Source organism: Lactuca sativa, chromosome 8, assembly GCF_002870075.4.
Source record: "Lactuca sativa cultivar Salinas chromosome 8, Lsat_Salinas_v11, whole genome shotgun sequence".
Lineage (NCBI taxonomy): Eukaryota > Viridiplantae > Streptophyta > Magnoliopsida > Asterales > Asteraceae > Lactuca > Lactuca sativa.
Genome location: NC_056630.2, coordinates 9,799,004 through 9,821,651, shown reverse-complemented (window position 1 = coordinate 9,821,651; position 22,648 = coordinate 9,799,004). Strand labels below are relative to the sequence as shown.

Genomic DNA, 22,648 nt, shown 5'->3' with positions numbered 1-22,648 from the left:
GACGAAAGTCATAAGGTGATGTGGACTACTTATTGCCATATCTAGTCTATCGTATGGTTATGGAACTCGCAATTTGGATAACAGAGATTTACTTGTTAGTAATAATGGCTTAGTGACTAGCTTACTTTATACTTATTAGTTTTATATACATGAGAAAACTAATACACTTCACATGGATAAATAGGTTTTCAGAATACATCTTTTACATTACATTTCAGTTCGGTAACCAACTTTTAGGAAAATATGGGATTTTCCTGGGATAATAATTGTTCATAACCAGATTTGTGTAACAAAACAGATAACCAAACTTTACATATAAGAAAATATAGGATTTTCTTGGATTCGTAAAAAAAAATTTCAGAAACCGAAAGGAAACTTGTTCATTTTTTAGAAAGCAAAACCACTTATGAACTCACCAGCTTTATGCTGATTTTCAAATTGCTTGTATTCTCAGGTCAGCATTAGACAGGTACTCAACAATCCTTTTGGCGAAGATGGAGTACGTAGAAGACACGTCTTTACTTTTGAACATATATACATATGTATAACACATGTAACTTTTTACTTTCAAACAAATGTAAACTCTAATATGTAATGTAATGTTTGTTTACTTCGCTTACTATGTACATTGGTTGTGATACTTAACATGAAGTCACCTCCGCCCCGGAACGTTTCCGCCCTGGGTTTTGGGGTGTGACAATTCGTGCAGTAGCACTCTAATCCATAGAATAATCACGAGCATCCAGTCCCACATACTACCACTCATACTAGGAGCTCTCACTCCCACTGCTGATTGCCTTATGCACACAAATTATACCCAATCTAGCATCCCATTCTTCCTAGGCTACAAGGCATCACATATCAGGCCAATTTATCACTGGATAATCAGAACTAGCATGCAAGTCCACAAGCTTATACAATAGGCATACAAGGCATATCTCCTAGAATTCTATCATGCAAAAACTAAGCAGATCCTTAGCCCTAACTACCATGCGATTCACATATTCATAAATCAAATCATATCAGATAACATGTATGGGTATTTTGGGAGAAACTTACTTAGGCTTGGTCGATTGCATGTACCACACCCTTTCTTGTATTAGAAAACTTGTTTTCCCTTTTTAAATCATTTTTCTTTCATTTTTGAAAAACTTTACCAAATCCTTAGTTTGAGTTCAGACACACCCGAGAGTGCGTCTGAATCCCTCAAACCAAGGCTCTAATACCAACTTGAAATGTCCCACATATAATAACATAAAATTTTTGTTTTTAGATTAATAAATCGTTAATACATATCATTCCCATAAAACCAAGGTAATCAAGGTTTATAAAAACATCATCCAATCAGAGTAAATCACAGAATGTGGAAACATATGGTGTGTGCTCCGCAACCATCCCGAGCTCTTCCATATAAAAGCCGAAGTACCTGAAACATAAACTAAAACAGTAAGCACAAAGCTTAGTGAGTTCCCCAAGATACCTCATACCATACTCAACTAAGCATATAACGGGCCCTGCCTACTGAGATACGGGACCCATCCACATTCACATAATGGGCCCCACCTACTGAGATACGGGCCCCGCCCATACTCACATAACAGGCCCCGCCCAACATACAAACACATAATCCTACTAACATATGTGATAACCACAAAGATAACAACATACAATACAGTCATCGGGTTTTGCCCGGCATCGAGCCCCGCTCGGCATACATACCAATATATATACAAGCAAGAGTCACGCAGACATCTAGCATCCTAGCATAATAAACCATGGGCCGACTTTGGTGCCTTTGACCCGCTAAACAAAGTGAGGAGACTCACCTCGCACTGCTGAATCTCGCGGATGAATCGATGGCTGCTGGTTGACCGTTCCTCGAACTATCAATATCAAAACAACACCCAATCAACATTTGGGTCCCAATTCATATCCATAAATCCATACTTGAGGTAAAAAGACCATTTTACCCCTAACCTAGCTTGGTCCAAGACTAAGGCCCAAACTCACAATCTGAAAGGCCCAAAAGCCAAATAATTAACCAATGCCCATATATGGCCCAAAATATCCCATGGTCAACCTTGATAAAACTTTTGGTCAAAGTCAAAGTCAACAGTCCATGTTGACCGAACACCTCGTGTTGCCCCATGGCCATACCATGTGCCAACAACATCCAAAAAGTCAGGGAAACCCCACGGCATTGACTAAGAAACATGTTGTGTTTGCCGAAGTTCCAAAAATTTAACGCATTAAGTCATTTTCTTCGATTCCAAGAGCTCTAAAGCTCATATATATTCCATAATATGGTCCAGAAGGATAAAGTTTCCAACTTTATCCATTGGGACTACCCAAAAGGTTTAAAACTCAATTCATGAAGCTTATTCATGCAAGAGCTTAACTAACAAGCACTTAATCCTTAAAGTTCAAAGTCCATCCTTTCCAGAAGTGAATTAAACACCAAAACCATCCCAAAGGTTAGTGCTTTATATACATACATGTCCAATGCATGTTTTAAACCCATATTAGTTCAAAATGGGGATTTATGACCTAATCTCTATGCATGAAATCAAAACTTGATTATAATCCAGATCCAAAACACTACAAGGTCACCATAACCTGGAGATTCATAAAGTTGCAAACTTTATAAGATCTAACCACTCCATCATTCAAGAACGAAGAAGCTGAAGGAACAAAACTCAAGATCTAACAACTTGGAATGATAAAAATCGAGTCTTGTACACTTACATAAGTCCAGAAGAATGCCAAGGTGGAGAATAGGGACTTGATTGCTTGATCTTTGCTTCCTTCCTCCTCCTTTTTCCTTCTAATCTTTAAAAAGCGCCAAACTAGCTCTAAAAATGAAGGAAGATGATTAGGGTTTCTTTCAGGGCTTGGGGCTGAGGATGGACAAACCCTATCCATCTTATTCCTTTAAATAGGGAGCAAAAACCCGGAAGATTAGGGTTTACATTCCAGCCGTCAACACGTCGCGTTCCCAGAGGCAACACATCGTGTTGATTGCAACACACCGTTTTGACCTTATCTAGACACGCCGTGTCCAATCCTCAAAAGGTTATTATTCCTAAAAATTGATACTCAAGATTTCGGGTGTTACAAGAGGTTTACTCTCCGTTCCTAATGTACATGCACATAACATGATGTTACCCATTATTCAAACCTAATTGAACTAAACATCATTTGTAAGTCTTATTTCCCTACTAGGAAATACTATCGGGCTTATGAACTTTCCTTGAAATACCAATTCTATTTTAGGAAACCCTTTCCTAATATTAACATAGAGTATTAGGTATTTATATTTTCTTATTCTTTCTCACGAATAATACTTCGATTATTTATTATTATAAAATCATATTATCTATATACTATATCACAAATAGAACCATATTTGGTTCGCATCTTGTATATAAACATATATATTTCTACCACATATTTCAGGAAAATAAGCATATAGTTCACAAAAATTTAATACATTCCATAATTATTTTTATAAAAAGTATGTTCATGAAAGGGACTATACACTCACTTGATAAAAGGGGTGACTGACGATTTCGGCAGCGCTTCGCTTCACACTTCCATAGAGACCTAGACTTATAAAGCACTAACCCTTAGTCTAGTTTCATAATCCTGATGACTATAATAATTATAGTCTAGATTTCTCACTAATCTCAATGTCTACATCAAGATCTATCAAGTAAAGAACAATCAGGTAGGATCATATCGGAGGTAGGGTTCATTTGGTATACAGAGTATACTGTTTGGAAATCTCACTTTAAACACCTCATTAAATCAAGCCTAGATATCCTCCCCATAAGTAGAGCAATCAGTATAATGACTTGGAATCACTAATAAATCTTAATTATAGGTTCATAATAACGACTATGACTATAATTAAAAGTTACACTTGAATAAACAAAAGTGCAGCTTAACTTACATATTTATTCAGCTGAAAAGCAGTGCACGTCGTGCAAATGGTCAGTGTGCGCCATGCAAAAGACTTGAGTGTTCAATAATGTTCTAGGTGGTGACACGTGTCGAGCATCTGGTGTCAGTATGTGCGTTACACAATGGGTCTTTTGTCATTAACATAGTCATTTTCCATGGAACATTATTGAACACTCAAGTCTTAACACATCATAAGCGGATGCACTACTTCATGAGGAAAATTCTTTCCAAAATAATTTAGTATTTTAGTCATCATCAAAATGATTTTCAAAATATCATTTTTATGAATGCACATAAATTCATACAAAGCAAATCACATAGATATTAACATCATATATATATGATTTAAATCAGGAAATCATTTATATATATATATATATATATATATATATATATATAGTTTCATATGCCATTCCTTTCTAGCTTATAACGCCTCTTAATAACTAATTATTAATTATAATCAAATGGTCATTAAAATGATCAAAATACACCTACAACCGTTAACGAAAAAAGGATACGATAAAGAATTAGGGAGCCAAATGGTCTTTTTTATTTTTAAGTTTAAACTCTTAATATAAGTCTTTATAGAAGTTTTAGGGGTAATTAGGCTAAGGGGAGTGGTAACACTCTTAACATCTTGTCATGTAAGATTTTTAAGTGCCACCTCTTTTTTTTACTGTTTAACATCTAACATTAGCATTTAGTAGGGAGTGGTAACACTTCTAGCATTTTATTTTATTTTTCTTATTTAATCAAATTATTTTACTTTAATCGACAAACAATTTTTATGCCGAAAAATTTAAATTTTGACTTTTATTTAAAAAATCAAAAAACCACCGAGCAACCATTTAATCTAATTGATCAAATATCTGAAAATATTTTCACTTATTTTAATACACAAATATTTTTATGCGCATATTTTAATCAAATTTTATTTTTTTAAATCACCAACAATTAATATAATATAAATCAATTACATGAAAATAAGTATAAAATTTAAGTGCAGGGTCCTTTTGGTAATTTCAGAAACTTAGTTTGTAAGAGGAATTAAGGTAGGGGTGCGATGTGTAAGTATGTGATTTTTGGAGGTCTATTTCTGTCAAATTCAGATTTTCTGTCTTCTTCCTCCCAGCAATTAGTTGCAGCGACAGTCTTCCATTTTCCATTTTCAAGCTTAGAAATTGCGATTTTTTTTTCTGAAAGCAAGTGAATAACTCAAATTTGTGGAGAGGAGATTGAGGGAGGCAACAGCAGCAAACCAAAGGTGAATCAAGAAAAAAAAAATAGAAAAAGAAAATAACCAATCAGATTTAAGTTCTTCATTCTTTCTCATCTTGCTATCTTCTTAACGAGTTCTTCATGGCGCGTTCTTTAGCGAACTGTTGGGGATGGTGTGGCATCTCTTAGCGAACCTTTTGGCGAGAGGGGTAGTGAGGCCACTCCCTCCAGCCTTAAAGGTCAAACACTATGAAAATCGGGCAAAATGTTGAATTTCACCATGGATTTCCATGAGAACACACAACCCGTGCATTTTTCCTCTTGGAAAACTCACGACATGTGGACCCTCTGTATATCAATAAAACAACATTTTCCCATTTAGATAATGTACTTTTCTCTCTTGGTTTTTAATCTTTCCTAAACACTTCCAAATGATGCTTTTATGCATAATAAGTCTTAACCACTTTAAATATTACTCAAACAAACTATTATCTTATTCAATTCTTAATACGTAAAGGTCTTTAATGGCTCATGGAGTCAAAGGTGCACACATGAGAACATGAATCATTCACCTTAAGTCTTAAGTCACCTATGTTTTCATATACAACTTTAGGTTACCTTCTTATGAATTAATAGTTAATAGTGATCCTCTTAATCATGGTTCAATCATTAAAACAAACCTAACCTCCTCTCTAAATCACGTAACCATTCAAATATACAATTGTCAACCGTTTGTTTGTGTTAAAAATTTGAAGAGGCCATATATAATTCATTTAGTCAAATAGATAGTTATTATTTTGTTAAATTAAAAAATTAAAAAAGTAACGTTAACTGAATTCTATAATAAATTAAAAGAATTATTTAACTAATTTCTCTACTAAACAACAAATTTATCCGATGTGATTGCCGATCTTTAAATCTTATTATAGGAAATTATAAAGAAGTTTGTATATATTTTTACTAATTTGTACCAACCAAGTGAAACAAGTTTTGGTATAAAACGAGTTGCAAAAGCTTTGTATCAACTATAGCCGGTATTACCCATATCAACGTTTCTTTTACGTGATTTAGACAATTTTCCGTTTGTCAGTTTGACAGCCCAACAATTCCATAAACATATCAAATCACTAGGACCTTCAATATCCATATCCATATTAAATTAATATTATGCAAACACTAACTTTATTTGTTTTTCAGAGATACTTTTAACAAAAACTTTATATCATTTTCAATGAGTCGCCGTAGGCCTGATTTGATCCAAGTTGTAGAAATAGTTAGGTTTTGTGACTAGATTGATTGTTCGCACATTGATGTTCATTCACATTTAGATGCCCAACAGGTTACATCTAACAGCAAAACTGTTGATGATCACCCATCGCTTATATCTAAGGCTCTTGAAAGACTTAGTTCTATCATATCTTGAACCTACAATGATTATGGTTACAAATACAGGTATCAATGTATCATGTTTATAATACGATTTATAAGTGGATTTTCGATTCATAAAGTTGGAACAAACATGCACACTGAGATTTTCGATCAGAAAAGGCAAACAAAACCAAAGTCCCAACTCAATTCATACAAAACACAGAAAAACAAACGAACAAGAGAAGCCAACGAAGCTGAGTTCACCTCACAGGTCAACTGAGTCAATACCCGAACCACAAAAGTTCATCGCGGTTCGTTCTTGACTCAAACCCTAGTTCGTGAGATCAAACCCAACCCCACTCTCCTCTTTCCTAAAAAAAATTAATCCACACATACCATCATCTTGTTCAATTAAAAACACAAGAAGTAATTCTCCTTATAAAGAGAAAATCAATCTATCTAGCTACTAATCTGCCTTCCTTGTTGGTTAGAGTTCACCACCTCTTTAATCCCTTGAACAGTACGCGAAATAAGATTAATAACTGTGTTGATCGACTCCATTGTAAGCTTAGACGATGGCAAATCATTGACCAAAATCTGGAACCCAACAGTCAACAACGAACCACCTTCTGACCCGGGTTTGGTCACCGGTGCACCCGCCTCACCCACACAGTCCGGCATGATCGCAAACCCAGATGGCAATAGAGCCACACATGATGAGTCACCACCACGCATCACCACATCAATTGAATTTATGTCCACAGCTGCATACACTATAAGTGATCCACTCACATCCGTACTACTTTCTTGAAGCACCAAAACCGTGTTCTGATTCGCATTTCCACCCGAAGTCTACAAATACAAAGAAAAAATTACCTATAGTTTTCCAGATTAAATGCTTAACCTGTTAAGTCCATTTAGTAAAAAAGAAACAGACTCACATTGGCACGTAGAAGAGAGATGGTATTCAGGTTGCCATGGTCTTGACTTTTTGAGAAACGAATCATGTTCTGCATAGCGGTCCCATGGGACAAAACGTCCCATTGGGACCGTAGTTCTTCATTCAACATCAGCGCGAACAGGCGCTGATGTGGCATGGGCATCCACACTGACATGGTGGCGCTCAGCACTGCCGAAGGGTCCCCATGATTATTTAAACTTTTACGGATCATAATTTTAGCTGCTTCGGCTCCATTGCCAATCACCTCCCATTTATGACCACCAGTGGCACAAACTCCGGCACAAAAGTTAGACGTCATACGCTGTGCAAGAGCCGTTAAACTCCTTCTACCACCGGGAGGTAACACTGTTATAATATTGTCACACGAAAAAAAAACAGATATTAATTAGAGTGTATATAAATAATGAGAAAATAAGAAAAGTGGTGTGAAAATGGAAAGTGGAAATCCACCTGGACTATGATCATCGGTGGCAGAATCAGGTGACATGATTGTTGCCATGCACTCGCAATGTCTTTGTAGTGTTGAAATCCATTTCTGAGCACCAAACCCTAACCCCGATCTAATTAACGGCCGATACTGATGGTGTACGACACCCTCGTCGTATTCTGTATGCTCGATCCACATTACCTGTTAAAAAAAAAGTTATATTATTAATGATAATTATATGGTTTTTACTTTTTACAGTCATATTTAGCATAAAAATCATTTTTTGAACTAAATAGTAAATATAATAAACTGATAGTACTAGTAACAGACCACATCCAGGCCATACTTAACCTCGTGGTTGATAAAAAAAAAACACGATAGATGGAGTGGTAAGTACGGTGGGAGTGATAGATTTTGTATATAATATAAATGTAACACCAAGAAATGAACAGTTCGAGGCTTATTTTTTTTCTTCCTCTCTATCTATAGATATAAAAAAATTATTAATATTTATCGGGATTCAACACGTAAAAGAATCAATTTGATGCCTCAATGTACGATTTAGTTGAAAAAACGTATTCTGATCTTACACCATGCATGTGACGATCATACTTCAATCTTTGAAAAATGTGACAGCATAAAACAATACAAAAGAAAGAAAAATGTGACAGCATATAAATGATGTAATAATATTTAATGCAAACAGGAATTCGTCTCTAATCAAGTACATTCTTTTTAACACCAAAATAATAATATTAAAACTTTACAACATAAAAGTTAAATTCAATATACATACAAAATAATAGTATGTATTTAATTTAAAAAAGAACACCACAAGTAATAAATTTATATAGAATATATAAATAATAAACAAAAATTTTAAAATTAAAGAACTAATTTGTACACCATTTCTGGTGCAACAAATGGTATCAACACCATTATTGTTCTTAAAGTTATCATTACTGGTTACTAATTATTAGAGATGTCAAATAACACTAAATGATATTGTGTAGTTAACCACCGACACTGTATACTGATATCGATACTGATTCAGATATTGATAGATGTTACCTTTGAATAACCATTGGGCATATCATGCACGATACACCCAGACGGAAGTCTCCTAGATATAAATCCTTCTCTTCCGCCATCAACAGACAAGTCAACCACCGCCCATACACCCTCCGCGTGTTGTCTGCAAAACCGAATGAATCTCACTTGGCGAACCGGTACTAAAGGCGAAACCAATTGAACCTCGGCTTGCATCTGCAAAAAAATAAAAAGAAAAAAATAATAAAAATCTTTTCTTTAAGTTTTTTCAATTTCAAAAAACCTTAAAAATTTAGGAACAAAAATAAGAACAACGCTTACAAGTTGGACAACCCCATTTCTCGAATCGCCGGATCCACCCGAAATCACATCGACAGTGCTACTACTTCCGATCAAACCAAGAAACATCTCTCTCCAACGATTCTGCATAATAAAAAACAATATAATCATTTTTTTTTATAATAATAATAAAATCATTGTAAACATGAAAATTTATATAACATACAGAATCGAGTAAAGCTTCCACAAGTGCCAAACTATTGATCATAACAACACCACTAGCCCTGGAAGCCTCGGTGACAAATCCATGTGGCTTCATACCAAGACAAAGAGGAAAAGTTCTCATATACTCATCTAAATCAAGAACTTCACCACCACCACCTTCCATGTTCCCAAGCCATAGTGGGCTATTCACCTGCCCAAGCTTCATCAATTCATCCATGGCATTCACCGCAAGCTCCAAAAACACATTCTTATCATACGCCATATCAATACCACCACCACCACCACCTGCCGCCATCCCCATTCCGGGTCTTGAAGGTGACATCAATGGCAAAGCATTTGAGATTCCGTTGTTGTAATCCAACCCCATCGGTAAACCCACATCCATCGGGTTTATGTTTAATCCGAATCCATTTCTTCCGACAGCTAATTCCAAGTTGGAATTAGCCATTCCGGGCGGCATGTTACCACCGCCAAATGACGATAATGGCCTTCCCAGGAACTTATTGGCTAGAATCGATATTCGACTGAGTTCATCTCGTAACCGGGCGTTCTCGATTCTGAGATGGTGTTCATCGATTGATATGTCACCCAGAATTGCTTGCCCCCCACAATTGTTGCAGACTGGAGATCGAATTGCTTCTTTCATGGCGATGTTTTCGATCCGGAGTTTATCGTTTTCTTGTTTTAAGATAGCATTTTCATGGCGCTCCAGTTGTGTCTGCAACAATGTCGTTTATTTAATCAAACAATGTTAAAGATCAGTTACAATTTTAGTATTTTAAGGAAGTAATCAATCAATCAATCAATCACCTTCATTTGAGTTCGTCGATTCTGAAACCAGAATTTGACTTGTTTGTTTTCCAAATTCAGCTTCTTTCCGAGCGCTAATCGTTCTTTCTCATCTGGGTGAGGATTATCTTTGAAGGAACTGTTGCAACAAACAAAATAATGAACCAGAATCGAAAAAAAAAAAAATTCATGAAATTAAATTAATAGATAAAAAGGAAATTACGTACGCTTCGAGCTCTTGAATTTGGTATGGAGTATGGCGGTGATATTTCTGTCTCCGGCGAGAACTGGAAGAAGGGCCAGGTGGGACATCTTGTTCGTCGCCGGATGCACCTTCGACATTGTCACTTCCGCCGGACCTGCTTTCAGATCCATCTCCTCTAACCCTTCCCAGATTTCCTTCAAAGTTTTCACCTATCAAACCGATTTCTCCAAGTCCTTCCATCTTCGGCTTCTGTTTAAAAAATTAAATCATCACAAATCATAAATATGATTATATACTACGTACCCATATCTATATTTTCGCGAGAAGAACACAGAAAACAAGTCCTATCAGAAAGAAGATAACACACACAGGCCCACAACGAAAACCAACACGATTAAGAAGAATGCATACTAAGGCGAGAGAGAGGGATTCTGAGTTGTAAAGAGATGAGGCGATGAGTTGTGGTTGAGAAATGGGAGCCCTGAGCAGTGGCATACTGTTAAAAGAACCATCAGCCATCACCATTCGTGAATCCCCACCAACACCACCGCCGCCGCCGCCGTAAAACCCCCCAAAACTCATCAGTAAAACAGAAACTAACCCTTTTTTACTGTAAGACTACAAATCTTAATCAATCTTCCGAAATGGGTGTGATTTGTAGATTCGGTTTCTCATCCACTCATGAGAAAAGCCAGATCAAGTGTATGTATGTGTGTTTGAGTGGGGAGGGTGGGTAACTGGGTAATGGGTATGTATGTAAACTCTAGTCTCTTAATTAATTCATATTCAACAACCAAAAGCCATAAAAATTAAAGACTACCCGAAGGGGTGGGTACAAGACAACCAAAACCCTTACTCTCTCGCGTTAATTCCCCCTCTCAAAACCCTAGACTCTGACAGACGAGAAGTTGACCGTTTAGCTGTCATCTGTGAATAATGGCCCCATTTCCATGTACGATATACGAAAGAAATAACGAGTTTGAAAAAAAAAAAAAAAAAAAAAAAAAAAGATTACATCTTTTCGAACAACCCACAAGTGAAAAGAAAAATGGCTAAAAAGGGGTAAATTTTCAAAGAATCAAATTTGACTTTTTAGCTACCTTACAGAAATAGAGGAAAAACGACCAGTTTGAGTAGTTGACCCTCTTTTTCTCTCATGTAATCTAGAAAACCACATACAGTCCAGAAAAGAAGAAAGAAAAAAAAAAGTTGTAGAATCTTTTTATTGTTTTTTTAATCAATAAAATATTATAAACAGAGCAGATAGATACAAAGTTTCAGATTCGTGTGGACCTCCCCCCTTCTATTTTCTTTTCTTTGTTTCTCGAGATCAGGGACACAGTAAAATACCCAGAAAATTTACGAAAACAATGAATAAATAATGCGAAATGGAATGGATTAAGATTAACAAACATGGATTGAGAGTTGAAAGCTAAATCGATAGGGGTAAAGGTTAAAACTTCATGTTTAGATCTAACTTACGGTGAATCACGGTGGCGGAATCAGTGGCTGTAACAGTCTGTTGGGAAGATAGAAAATTTCGATTTGGGGATAATCAAAGAATTAAAAATACAATAAAACCCTAAAAGTAAAGGGAGATGTGGGAGCGTATAATGGCGTCCATGAATCTGAGTGTTTGGAAGTGGATATATAAATGAAGGGGGTAGGGGTCGCCTCCTCTCTGTTCTTTCTAAAGACACTGGTTCGAGATGTCCGCCCAACGTCGGATTTCAGACGCGTGGGCGAAGGAAGCGCGTGGGCTTGTTTTTGCTCCTTCTTGTATTGGGTATTTTTTCTTGCATACCATTATTGAAAATTAAAACCATAAATAAATGTTCAAAGAGTTTTTGTATATATTCATTTAAGTTTTCAAATAATGACAGAAAAAAAAAAGTCATATAACAAAAAATTCAGCACCTTCATTTTTCAATTTCTAATCATGAATAAAAAAAATGTACATTGTATTATTATATATTTTCAAATATTCGTATGACCATATTACTCAAAAAGGTTATTACATAGTCAAATGAAATCTTCAATTAGAAATAGCAAGATAACTTTATATTTACCCATACATACTAATGTTACCGACTTACTAATTAATATAGCAACATTTTAGTTATGTTTTTTAACAGTAATAGTTATAGTAATTAAAATTTTGAAAATAAATATCAATTTTAGAGTATATCCAGATGCCGTCATAAAGCATAAATATGTATATTGAACACTAAATGCTTGAAAATATGCATATTTGTTTGAAATCATATTACATTGAACTCATCATTAAACAATATCCTTATGTGTATAAATGCGCGCATGAATGGTTCATATTCTATTAGAAGATTTTGATGCTAAAATATATTCTTTAAGACACGCTAATATGTAATACACGTAATGATTATTCGTGCTTTTGCTTATAAATAATTTTTAAAAATATTAAGAAAAATATACATCGTTAAAAACAAGACTAAACTATACAAATAGTCTTTGTGGTTTATTGAAAATTGTCACTTTTGTTCAAAAAGATTTAAACTAGCACCACAAGTCCAAAATTTTTATTTTGTTGCGAGTTTGATCCAATTTACTTTAAACTTTTTTGTAATGACGATTTTATCTTTATTTTTTGCTTTTTTAGTTTTTTTTATTTAAATATTTTTATGATTAAAAAGAAAATAAAAAATATCTCTCTCTCTCTCTCTCATATCTTCTTGGCTTGGTTTTCACATACATATGCTGCTGGAAAATCAGATCAATTAGAACCCTTATGTCGGAGTCGCCACCCTGTCGTCTCTGTTCCTCCATTTCTGTTTTCAATAGCAAAAACCCTAACTATGGTTTTTTGTTTACATATTTGTGGTTCATGGTTCATCAGACCCACCTTATCGTCAACCACTGGTTGTTAGAACTTGGTCTGTCTTCTCCGATAATTGTGACAAGATCAAGTTGATGACCATAAAACTTCGATGTTCAGATCCCACTGGCCAAAAATGCTAGACCTTTATGATCTCAGTTCTTTCTCCGTCGGTTCTTTGTCAGTAGCAGTGAAGAGCTTAAGGTGACGAAGGCTTTCAAATCGGAGGGTTTTCAGATGGGTTTTCGAGATCGAAGGGTTTTCAAAGAGGTTCAAAAGCGGTGTCGATGTTGACCAGTGTAGATCTGGAAATCTTTCTCATCGCAAATTACTGATGAAGACGGTCGAAGGCTCCGACAGCTCTGACGAAGGGTTGCAGTGATCTTAAATGACTTGAGAAAGAGGGTTATGACTCCCTCCCAAACAACCATCGTTTATTCATCTTTGTTTTTCCATATCTGATATGGCGAGCTATGGTGGAGATGAAGGACGACATAGATCCGTATCAACGGTGGTTTTGTTGGTTTCCAACAGAAATGATAGCGGTGGCGGTGGTTTCCGATTATACTTTTCAGATATGAGGTTTTCAAGGAGATGGTGGTGGTGTTGACTTGTGGTGGTCGTATAAGCTAGATGTGTTGACCTGTCGTGGTGGTGGTGACGTTCATCATTTTTGGTGGTGGTGTTTATCTTTTCCGGCGGTAGTGTTCAGACTTTTCGGTGTTCTTGTTAGCTGAAGAGAGAGAGACACACATAGAGAGAGAGAGAGAGAGCGAGATTGCATTTTTTATTTCTTCGTAAAAAATTATAAAAGTAAAATAGAAAAAGACAAATTTTCTTTTTTTATTTTTCTTGTAAACAGAAAAATATTTAAATAAATAAATAAATAAAAAAGATAAAAGTTATGGCAAAATCGTCATTATGAAAAAATTTAAAACGAATTGGATCAAACTCGCAACAAAATGAAAACTTTAGACCTATGGTGATAGTCCAAATCTTTTTGCACCAAAGTGACACTTTTGATCAAACCACAAGACTATTTGTGCAGTTTAGTCTAAAAACAACTGACTTATTGTTATATTAGCTATAAAATAATAAAATTATTTTTATCGTGAGTCTAGGGGACGTGTTACAAAATTTCATAAATGAAGTTCATTGTGCAAACCTTGAGTATTCAAAACTAGGTGTGAGACTCATGTATTACATGAGTTTATTTAAAAAAAATAATAAATATAAAATTCTAAACATTTGAAAAGTTTGAATTTATAAGAAAAATAAGAAAAATATCGAATTATAACAATTAAAGTGTTTTTTTCTCTCTAAATTTAAACAAATAATTTAGATAAATAAATAAACAAAATTAATGAAGCTTTAATTTAATAATTTTGAAATTAAAAGGAAAGTTCATTAAGATAATTAATATGCATTTATTATTGCATTTAAATATTATGTGCAATTTAATAAAATAGAAAAACAATAAAATGACACGTGGAATAAAAATTAATTCAAAATAACCACAAAATGACATTTGACAAATTGAATGAGAGTGTGACAAGTGGCAAAAAAGTCTTCATTTATTATAGTAGATATAGTGTTATGTGACCTTGTGACTTACCTCATGTGGCAGGCCTTGTGGCAATATTGGCATGCACCATTCAAAAAGTTTGCATCAACTATTCGTAAATTTGTAGGAGTTAATAAATAAATAAAAGATAAAATGGTAAAATTCGTTCATGTGATATCTATTTTTTTTTAGGTTTAGTCCAAACCTTGATTTTTTTGGTTTCGTGGTCTTTGTGACCTAGTTTCGTTACGGATTTTGTCATTCGTTAAACTGAAATGACTTTGATATTTATTTTCTATTTTTCTTTTATTTTTTTAAATATAAACTTGTTTATTTATTCAAACAATAAAAAATAAGAGGGTCTCTCTCTCTCTCTCTCTCTCTCTCTCTCTCTCTCTCTCTCTCTCTCTCTCTCTCTCTCTCTCTCTCTCTCTCTCTCTCTCTCTCTCTCTCTCTCTCTCTCTCTCTCTCTCTCTCTCTCCAACCAACACATATTGGTTTGTTCTTCAACAATCAAGAAGACACATATAAATATACCACGACCACCACTACCAAGAGAATCGATAAAGTAACCCTCAAGGATAAACCCTTCATCGTCTACAATGCACTAGAAGCCTTCCACCCACCCTCTCTTCTACATTGACAAACCCCCCAAACCAGTGAAATCGAAATCGTTTTTGGAACAATTTTTCTTTTTTGAATCTGAAGTCGTTTTTGGAAGAAAATTAAATACATCCCAACCTTTCTGCCATCATATATATATATATATATATATATATATATATATATATATATATATATATGACCTGCAAAAATCAAATTGGAAGATAAAGAGAAAAAAAAAACAGAGCATAAAACACATACAACAAAATAAAAAAAATAAAAAACTAATACTATTCGTCGTTTTGAACCCTTCCCTTCCCATTTTCTCCCTTCTCCTTGTTTTTATTTTTATTTCTACACCTAATATCCACCTACATCAAACAAGTCACACATCAAGAGGGACTGTTCATTAGCTTGGTTTTCGCTAGCAAAAAGAAATCCCAACTCCCCAATGGTTTGGATCAATGTTTGTTTCTTTTTTTTCTTTGTGTTTCTTTTTCTTTTTCTTAAATTGCTAAAATATATCAGGTTTTTTGGAGATAAGCTCCAGAATTATCCTAGATTTTGTATGTGGCTTTTGTATATGGAATGATTTGGAACTAAAAAATAACTAAAAAAACAAATGAAGCACTAATAGATACCCATATGTGGAGCGGTTTTCTCCCGATAGATCCTCGGATGTGGAATGGAATCAATCAAATCCTATAGAGAAAGAAGAAGAAAAGAGTTAGGGTTATGGAGAAAGAAGACACATAGAGAGAGGCAAACCCAAATGGATTCTTGTTGGTTGCACATACTAAAAAACTTGACATGGGTGTGTGTAAAAAGGTAAAAAGGTCAACTAAAATAAATTCAGATGAGCTGATCTAAGAAGGAGGAATTAGAGGGTATATACCTGATGAGGATCAAGTTGGTGGGTGCAAGAACGACTTCTCCATTATAGATGGTTACCGAGTAACCAGTCTCGATCTTATTGTAAAAACCTAAGAGTGGGTTTATTATCGTTGTAGGATGAAGATTGGTAGAACTTTATAAGGGGATACAACGAGAGAGAGAGAGAGAGAGAGGTAGGCTCTCTTATTTTTTTTATTGTTTAAATTAATAAATATTAGCTTTAAAAAATGAAAGAAAATATAAAATAAATACCCTAAGGGTATTAAAGTCATTTCAGTCAACTGATGGATCAAATCTGCAACGAAACTAGCTCAAAAGCATCACAAAACCAAAAAAGTCGATGTTTTGGGCTAAACCTCAGAAAAATGTATACAACAGTGACCATTGTTGCAGTTTTGTCAAAATAAAATCAAATCTTAAAACAACTATGTATTTTGAAGCATATTATGTGCTTATAAAAATGAGTTTTAAAAAAAATAATAAGTTAGTTTATTTGTATCAGAAAACTATAAGTTGATAAACATTTTTCTAAAAAAATATTTTAATTAACTTATAGTTATTCTAGGTGAATAAGTCATAATCACTTTTGAAAAATAAGAAAGATCTGGGTTTTCATAAACTCGTTTTTGAAGGTTTTGAAAAAATACTTATCCATATGTTGAACATTTTCTTAGACTTACTAACTTTTTTAAACACCGATAAGTCGGTAAGTCATTTCCATAAGCAATCACAAAACACCATCTAAACATTCTTATAGTTGACCTTTTTGAAGTTTTTTTTTTAATTAATTAAATTACTTTTGTCTTTATGATATGTGTTAGATGCTTTTTATGAAACTTTTATCACGATTGATTAATAATATTATATAGCATTTTAGTGTTAACACATGTAAATATGTAATTATAGAGATCGGAGGCAGCCAAAAGACTGGTAGGAGAAGATGTATAGGATGATGGTGGATCAGGTTGATCTTGAGAAAGTCAGGGAGTTGAGGTGGGTGGGTCGGAGGTGAGAAAATCATGAAAAATAAGGGAAAGTGTATGAGGAGTTTCAAGAAAATTGTATAAAGGGTCGCAATTTGGTGTCATGGACTGAAAAGGGAACACTTCTTCATTAAATATGACATGGCAGGGATTTATGATTTTTTGTGTGGCTAAGTTGAGGAATCATAAACCACGATGATTGGATGGATACCCAAGAAAGATGCATGGTGTGGTGCGAGGAGCTAATTTATGTGGGGTAGGTATGTGAGGGTAACATAAACAACCAAAGACACGAAGATGAGTTAAGACAAGGGGTTTTTGAAAAGTTTGGCATATGAGATTTCATTTTTGATTGATGTAGATGGAATGATGTTGAGGATGTGAGTGGCCATATGGAGGGCTTCCGCCCAATATATAGGTGGGAGATGGGCTTGAAAAATTAATATGTGAATTATGTTATTGATGGTTCGTATCATACTTTATGACTTTCCATTTTGTGAGGAAGTTCAAGGATAAGAGAAATGAAAAATGATCTCGTTTTGGTCAAAGAGGTTATCGAACATATTGTTATTAAATTCACCGCCATGATCACATTGGAAATTTTGAATATCAGTTTGAAATTGGTTTTTGACAAAAGCACAAAAATGTAAGAACTTGCTAAATTCATCTCTTTTGTTTAACAACGGATATACCCAAAGGAAATGTGAGTAATGGTCTAAAAGCAAGACATAATATTAAATACCACTTGTGCTAAGGATTGGTGAATGTCATAAATTTGAATGAACAATTTCAAATGGTTTAGAAACTGTAGAAATAATACTAAAGAAAGGTAATCTAATGTGTTTTCCAAGATGTAACTGCACTAACAATTTTATTACATGGAATAAAATGAGTGGAAATTAATTTATTGAAGACATGAGCACTAGGATGACCGACGCGTCGATGTCATAGTGAGCTGCTAGAAAGGAGAGCTATGGAAATCTGAAATATGGTGGAACATGATAAAGATCACCAGAGCTGTCACACTTAAGAATGACCTGGAGAGTGCCCAAATCCTTCACAATAAAACCATAAAGATTAAATTTAATGGAAACATGATTATCAGTTATAAAGTGACGTACATAAATAAGTGTAACGACCCAATTTTCACGTCCAAAAATTTCGTTTTTAAAACATTAGTTTAGAAAACATTAATAATTAAAACATTGTTTGATCAAACCACATCACAACGTAAACCATGTCTAAAAGCCAAATCATACAATCCAATTGAAATATCAGAGTATCATACCAGTGTGTGTGCATGATGTGCCGCTACCGCGCCAGCTCCTTCCCCTTTGATGAAGAGGTACCTGAAACCAAAACTGTAAACTGTAAGCACAAAGCTTAGTGAGTTCCCCCACTGTACCACATACCATATAATCACATAAAATACATATATTGTCAGGCATATCTGGGTGCCCGACCTACCCCTTCGGCCCTCTCGACCGGACGTTGCCTAGCATACCTGGGTGTTGGCCTCCCCTTCGGTCCTCTCGACCGGATACTGCCTAGCATATCTGGGTGTTGGCCTCCCCTTCGGTCCTCTCGACCGGATACTGCCTAGCATATCTGGGTGATGGCCTCCCCTTCGGTCCTCTCGACTGGATACTGGGGAACTAGTTCTCCCCTCTTCTACTACCACATAACATGTATCGCAATATCGGAATCTATCTAACATGGCTGGGTATGACTACCCCTTCGGCCCTACCGACCGGATATCTCGGGGACTATCTCCCCCTACTGTCACTAGCACATAGCATCATATCATACTAGCACATAAACATAACACAGGTAGTAGTAATCCCTAGATGAATATCACAGAGAAAATCATCTACATACAACTCCTACTGGTAGGCCGGCATTGTGGCCGTAGACCCACCGCTACTGGAAGGTAACTCACCTCGAAGTAGCTGCTGATCTGATCGGGAACTGACTGCCTACTGCTGCTGCTGCTCCGGAAATCCTCCGGCTGTAATTCCCACAACATACTTAATCAAACACTGCTAACTGTCCTTTGGGTAATATGACCATTTTACCCCTGATTATGCCCTAAGTCAAAGTCAGAATCAACTTTCAGTTGACCCAACTCGCCGAGTCCCTGTCCAATCGACTGACCTGGATCCCGTCTTTACTCGTCGAGTTAGGCGTTGACTCGACGAGCTCTCCTTCCAAACTGATGTTCAAGTCCTTCATCCTACTCGCCGAGTTCATCTTCATCCGATGAACACTTATGCTGCGACTCGCCGGGTTGTATGAACAACTCGCCGAGTCTGATCTTGATCCAAGGAGATTGCCTTGAACTCGCTGAGTCAGGGCATTGACTCGCCGAGTTCCTTCATGGATGAGTTCGGCTTCCAACTCACTGAGTCACACCCCATGACTCACTACTCTACTCGACACAACGAAAAGGGGACAAACTCGGAGACTCGCGAGCAGACTCGCCGAGTCAGATGAACGACTTGCCGAGTCGCAACCATGCAATCTCTATATGGTCGATTTTGCTTGAATCCAGCTTATGCTATCCATAGATCTGGGTTCCTAGAGCATGAATAACACGTAAAGTTTCCAACTTTACGTGTAGATACTCACTAATGGGGGATTTTAGGGCTCAAAATGCACCAAAAAGGGTAGATCTAGGGTGTACATGCAATATGGGTCCATAAAGGCAGTAGATCCAAGCTCCTGGAGCTCGATCTCACCTAGATCTAGGAGTTACCCAACTTATTACGAGTCCACAAGCATACATAAGCTTGGAAATGGATCAAAAGGGCTTTAATGGAGCTATAAGGAACAATAAGCATGAAAACAGAGGGGGAAATCGAGTTTTACCTCAAGGGAAACTCTGAGATTGCTCAAAGATGGATGACCTCCTCTTCTTCTTCTTAATCCACTCTTCTCCCTTCTCCAGAACTTCAAAACACACTAGGAATGCTTATAACTCTCAAGGAACAAAGCTTTGAACGGGGGTTAGGGCTCTGAGGGCGAATGGGGCGGAGTTGGGGCGCAAATGGTCGTTTAAATAGGGTGCAAACCCTTGGAAATTAGGGTTTCATCAGACAGCGCGGACTCGCAGAGTCGCCAACTTAACCGCGTCCCAAGTCTCGTCTCTACTCGGCGAGTCGGGCCTCCAACTCGCAGAGTCCAAGGCCAAAATACAAAATACCCAGATAGATCTTACATACCAGGAACCAGGTGCTACAATAAGATTTTTAATGATGTTGGGTGTAACAAGAACATTATACAGATGTAAGGGTCGGTAAGTGGAATCGAGTTTGAAATAACTGATGTGTGTGACGGTAATGAAATGACCATTTCCAACAAGAAGGAATTTTTCATGACTATTATTTTGAACATAAAATAGATTACATGTGTTGGATGTTAGGCGAGAAGTTGCTCATGTATCCATGTAACTTAGATTGTAGAACTTACTACTCGGTACTTGTTCAGCCGACTACCAAGTAGCGAGTACTCAGGAGTACTTGGGAGTACTCGGATTCGTTAATTCATGTAGAAATTTTTTTAGGGAAATTATATATGTCAAAATCATAAGTTTATTGAAATATATAACAAAATTAGATATATGTGAATACACAAAAACTGAAAAACACAAAATGGTCTCATTTCATGAATAATTACTGAAAATTTAAGATATATATATATATATATATATATATATATATATATATATATATATATATATTGAAACGACCCAAAAATTTCAATTTTTATTATAACAAAACCATGAAACCAAGTACCACATAACAAAACCATACGTTGCGTATTTCACAAACCATGATAAAATACTGTGAGAAAAACTGTATCACAACTGTATCTAAACATATCAAGAAACTGAATCAACTCCCAGGACAAAAACTGAAGTTGTGGTGTGTGCGATGCCATCATCCCGAGCTCTTCCCTTTGCTTGCGGAAGTACCTGAAACCAAAATTGAAACTGTAAGCACGAAGCTTAGTGAGCTCCCCCAGACTACCACATACCATACAATACATATAAATCACATACTGGGACTTGCCCACTGCATCAGACCGAAGTCCGGAACTAGCTGCATCGGACCGAAGTCCAGAACTGACTGCATCGGACCGAAGTCCGGACCTGACTGCATCGGACCGAAGTCCGGAACTGACTGCATCGGACCGAAGTCTGGAACTGACTGATCATAGCATAACATAACACATATCAACTAATATAAACACATATACTGCATACTGCATCGGAACAGAGTCCGGAACACATAACACAAACATGCTTGAATCACAAAGACATCAAGCACTCTAACTACTGCATCGGACTAAAGTCCGGAACTACTGCTAACTAAACGGGCCAGCATTGTGGCCGTAGACCCGTTCCTACTGGAAGGAAACTCACCTCGTGAACTGGCTGCTGCGTGTATGGCTCTGGAAGCTAACTGCTGCTGCTCCGGTATCTCCCCGGCTACAAATCCATAAACACACTCAATCAAATGCTAATCACTGCACTGGGGTAAAATGACTCTTTTACCCTTGGTCAAAGTCAACTCTCCCGGTCAAAGTCAACCCACAGTTGACCTGACTCGCCGAGTTGGGCCGCCAACTCGCCGAGTCTCTAGTCTCACTTCTCAACCCTACTCGTGGCTACTCGTCGAGTATGGCATCGACTCGACGAGTACCCTCTCGATCCAAGAACTCATACAATCTGCATCCGACTCGCCGAGTCATATGAACAACTCGGTGAGTTGTTCTTGAGCTAAGAAGATTGCCTTGGACTCGCCGAGTTGTATGAACAACTCGTCGAGTCCCTCCATTACTGAGTCTGCCCTCCAACTCACTGAGTCCACTCTACTACTCACAGGCTCCCACTCGACATCACTCAAAAAGGGGAAAAAACGGGACTCGTGACTTGACTCGCCGAGTCGTTCTTCCGACTCGCCGAGTCACATCCATGCAGCTACTCTAAACTCGATTCTGCTTGAATCCAGCGTCTAAAACTTATAGATCTGGGCTTCCTTAGTTCGATTAGCACGTAAAGATTCTATCTTTACGTGCCCATAAGCGTCCAAGCAGATAATAAGGCTCAAAAAGCATAATAAAGGCTAGATCTAGGGTTCTTATGCAAAGCATCATCAAAAAGGCAATAGATCCGGGCTCTACAACTCCTAAATGAACAGATCTAGGGATATCTCGACCTATTAAGGCATCCATACAACTATAAGGTTTGGAAAATACATCAAACTA

At 36.3% G+C, this 22,648-nt stretch overlaps 1 protein-coding gene across 2 annotated transcripts; it reads right to left on the bottom strand.

The window, feature by feature from the left end:
- Positions 1-6,689: 6,689 nt before the first annotated feature.
- LOC111908396 (homeobox-leucine zipper protein ANTHOCYANINLESS 2) lies at positions 6,690-12,131 on the bottom strand. Of its 2 annotated transcripts, none has more exons than XM_023904237.3 (9): positions 11,968-12,131; positions 10,508-10,734; positions 10,302-10,419; positions 9,493-10,209; positions 9,309-9,410; positions 9,009-9,203; positions 7,961-8,138; positions 7,491-7,855; positions 6,690-7,401 (listed from the first exon to the last, which is right to left on the bottom strand). In XM_023904237.3, the coding sequence occupies exons 2-9, from the start codon at positions 10,723-10,725 to the stop codon at positions 7,009-7,011; spliced, it is 2,286 nt and encodes a 761-aa protein (XP_023760005.1). In that variant the 5' UTR covers positions 10,726-10,734; positions 11,968-12,131; the 3' UTR covers positions 6,690-7,008. The 2 variants fall into 2 exon arrangements, with proteins under 2 accessions (XP_023760005.1, XP_023760001.1); XM_023904233.3 differs by lacking the exon at positions 11,968-12,131 and adding an exon at positions 10,897-11,484.
- Positions 12,132-22,648: the final 10,517 nt, after the last annotated feature.

Bases quoted from the DNA above. Each gene is read 5' to 3' on its own strand.
- LOC111908396 (XM_023904233.3), bottom strand. From the start codon at position 11,067: ATGAGTTTTGGGGGGTTTTACGGCGGCGGCGGCGGTGGTGTTGGTGGG. The intron at 10,210-10,301 runs GTGATTGATTGA...ACATTGTTGCAG, and splicing joins ATCGACGAACTCAAATGAAG to ACACAACTGGAGCGCCATGA. The intron at 9,204-9,308 runs GTAAGCGTTGTT...ATTTTTTTGCAG, and splicing joins GAAATGGGGTTGTCCAACTT to ATGCAAGCCGAGGTTCAATT.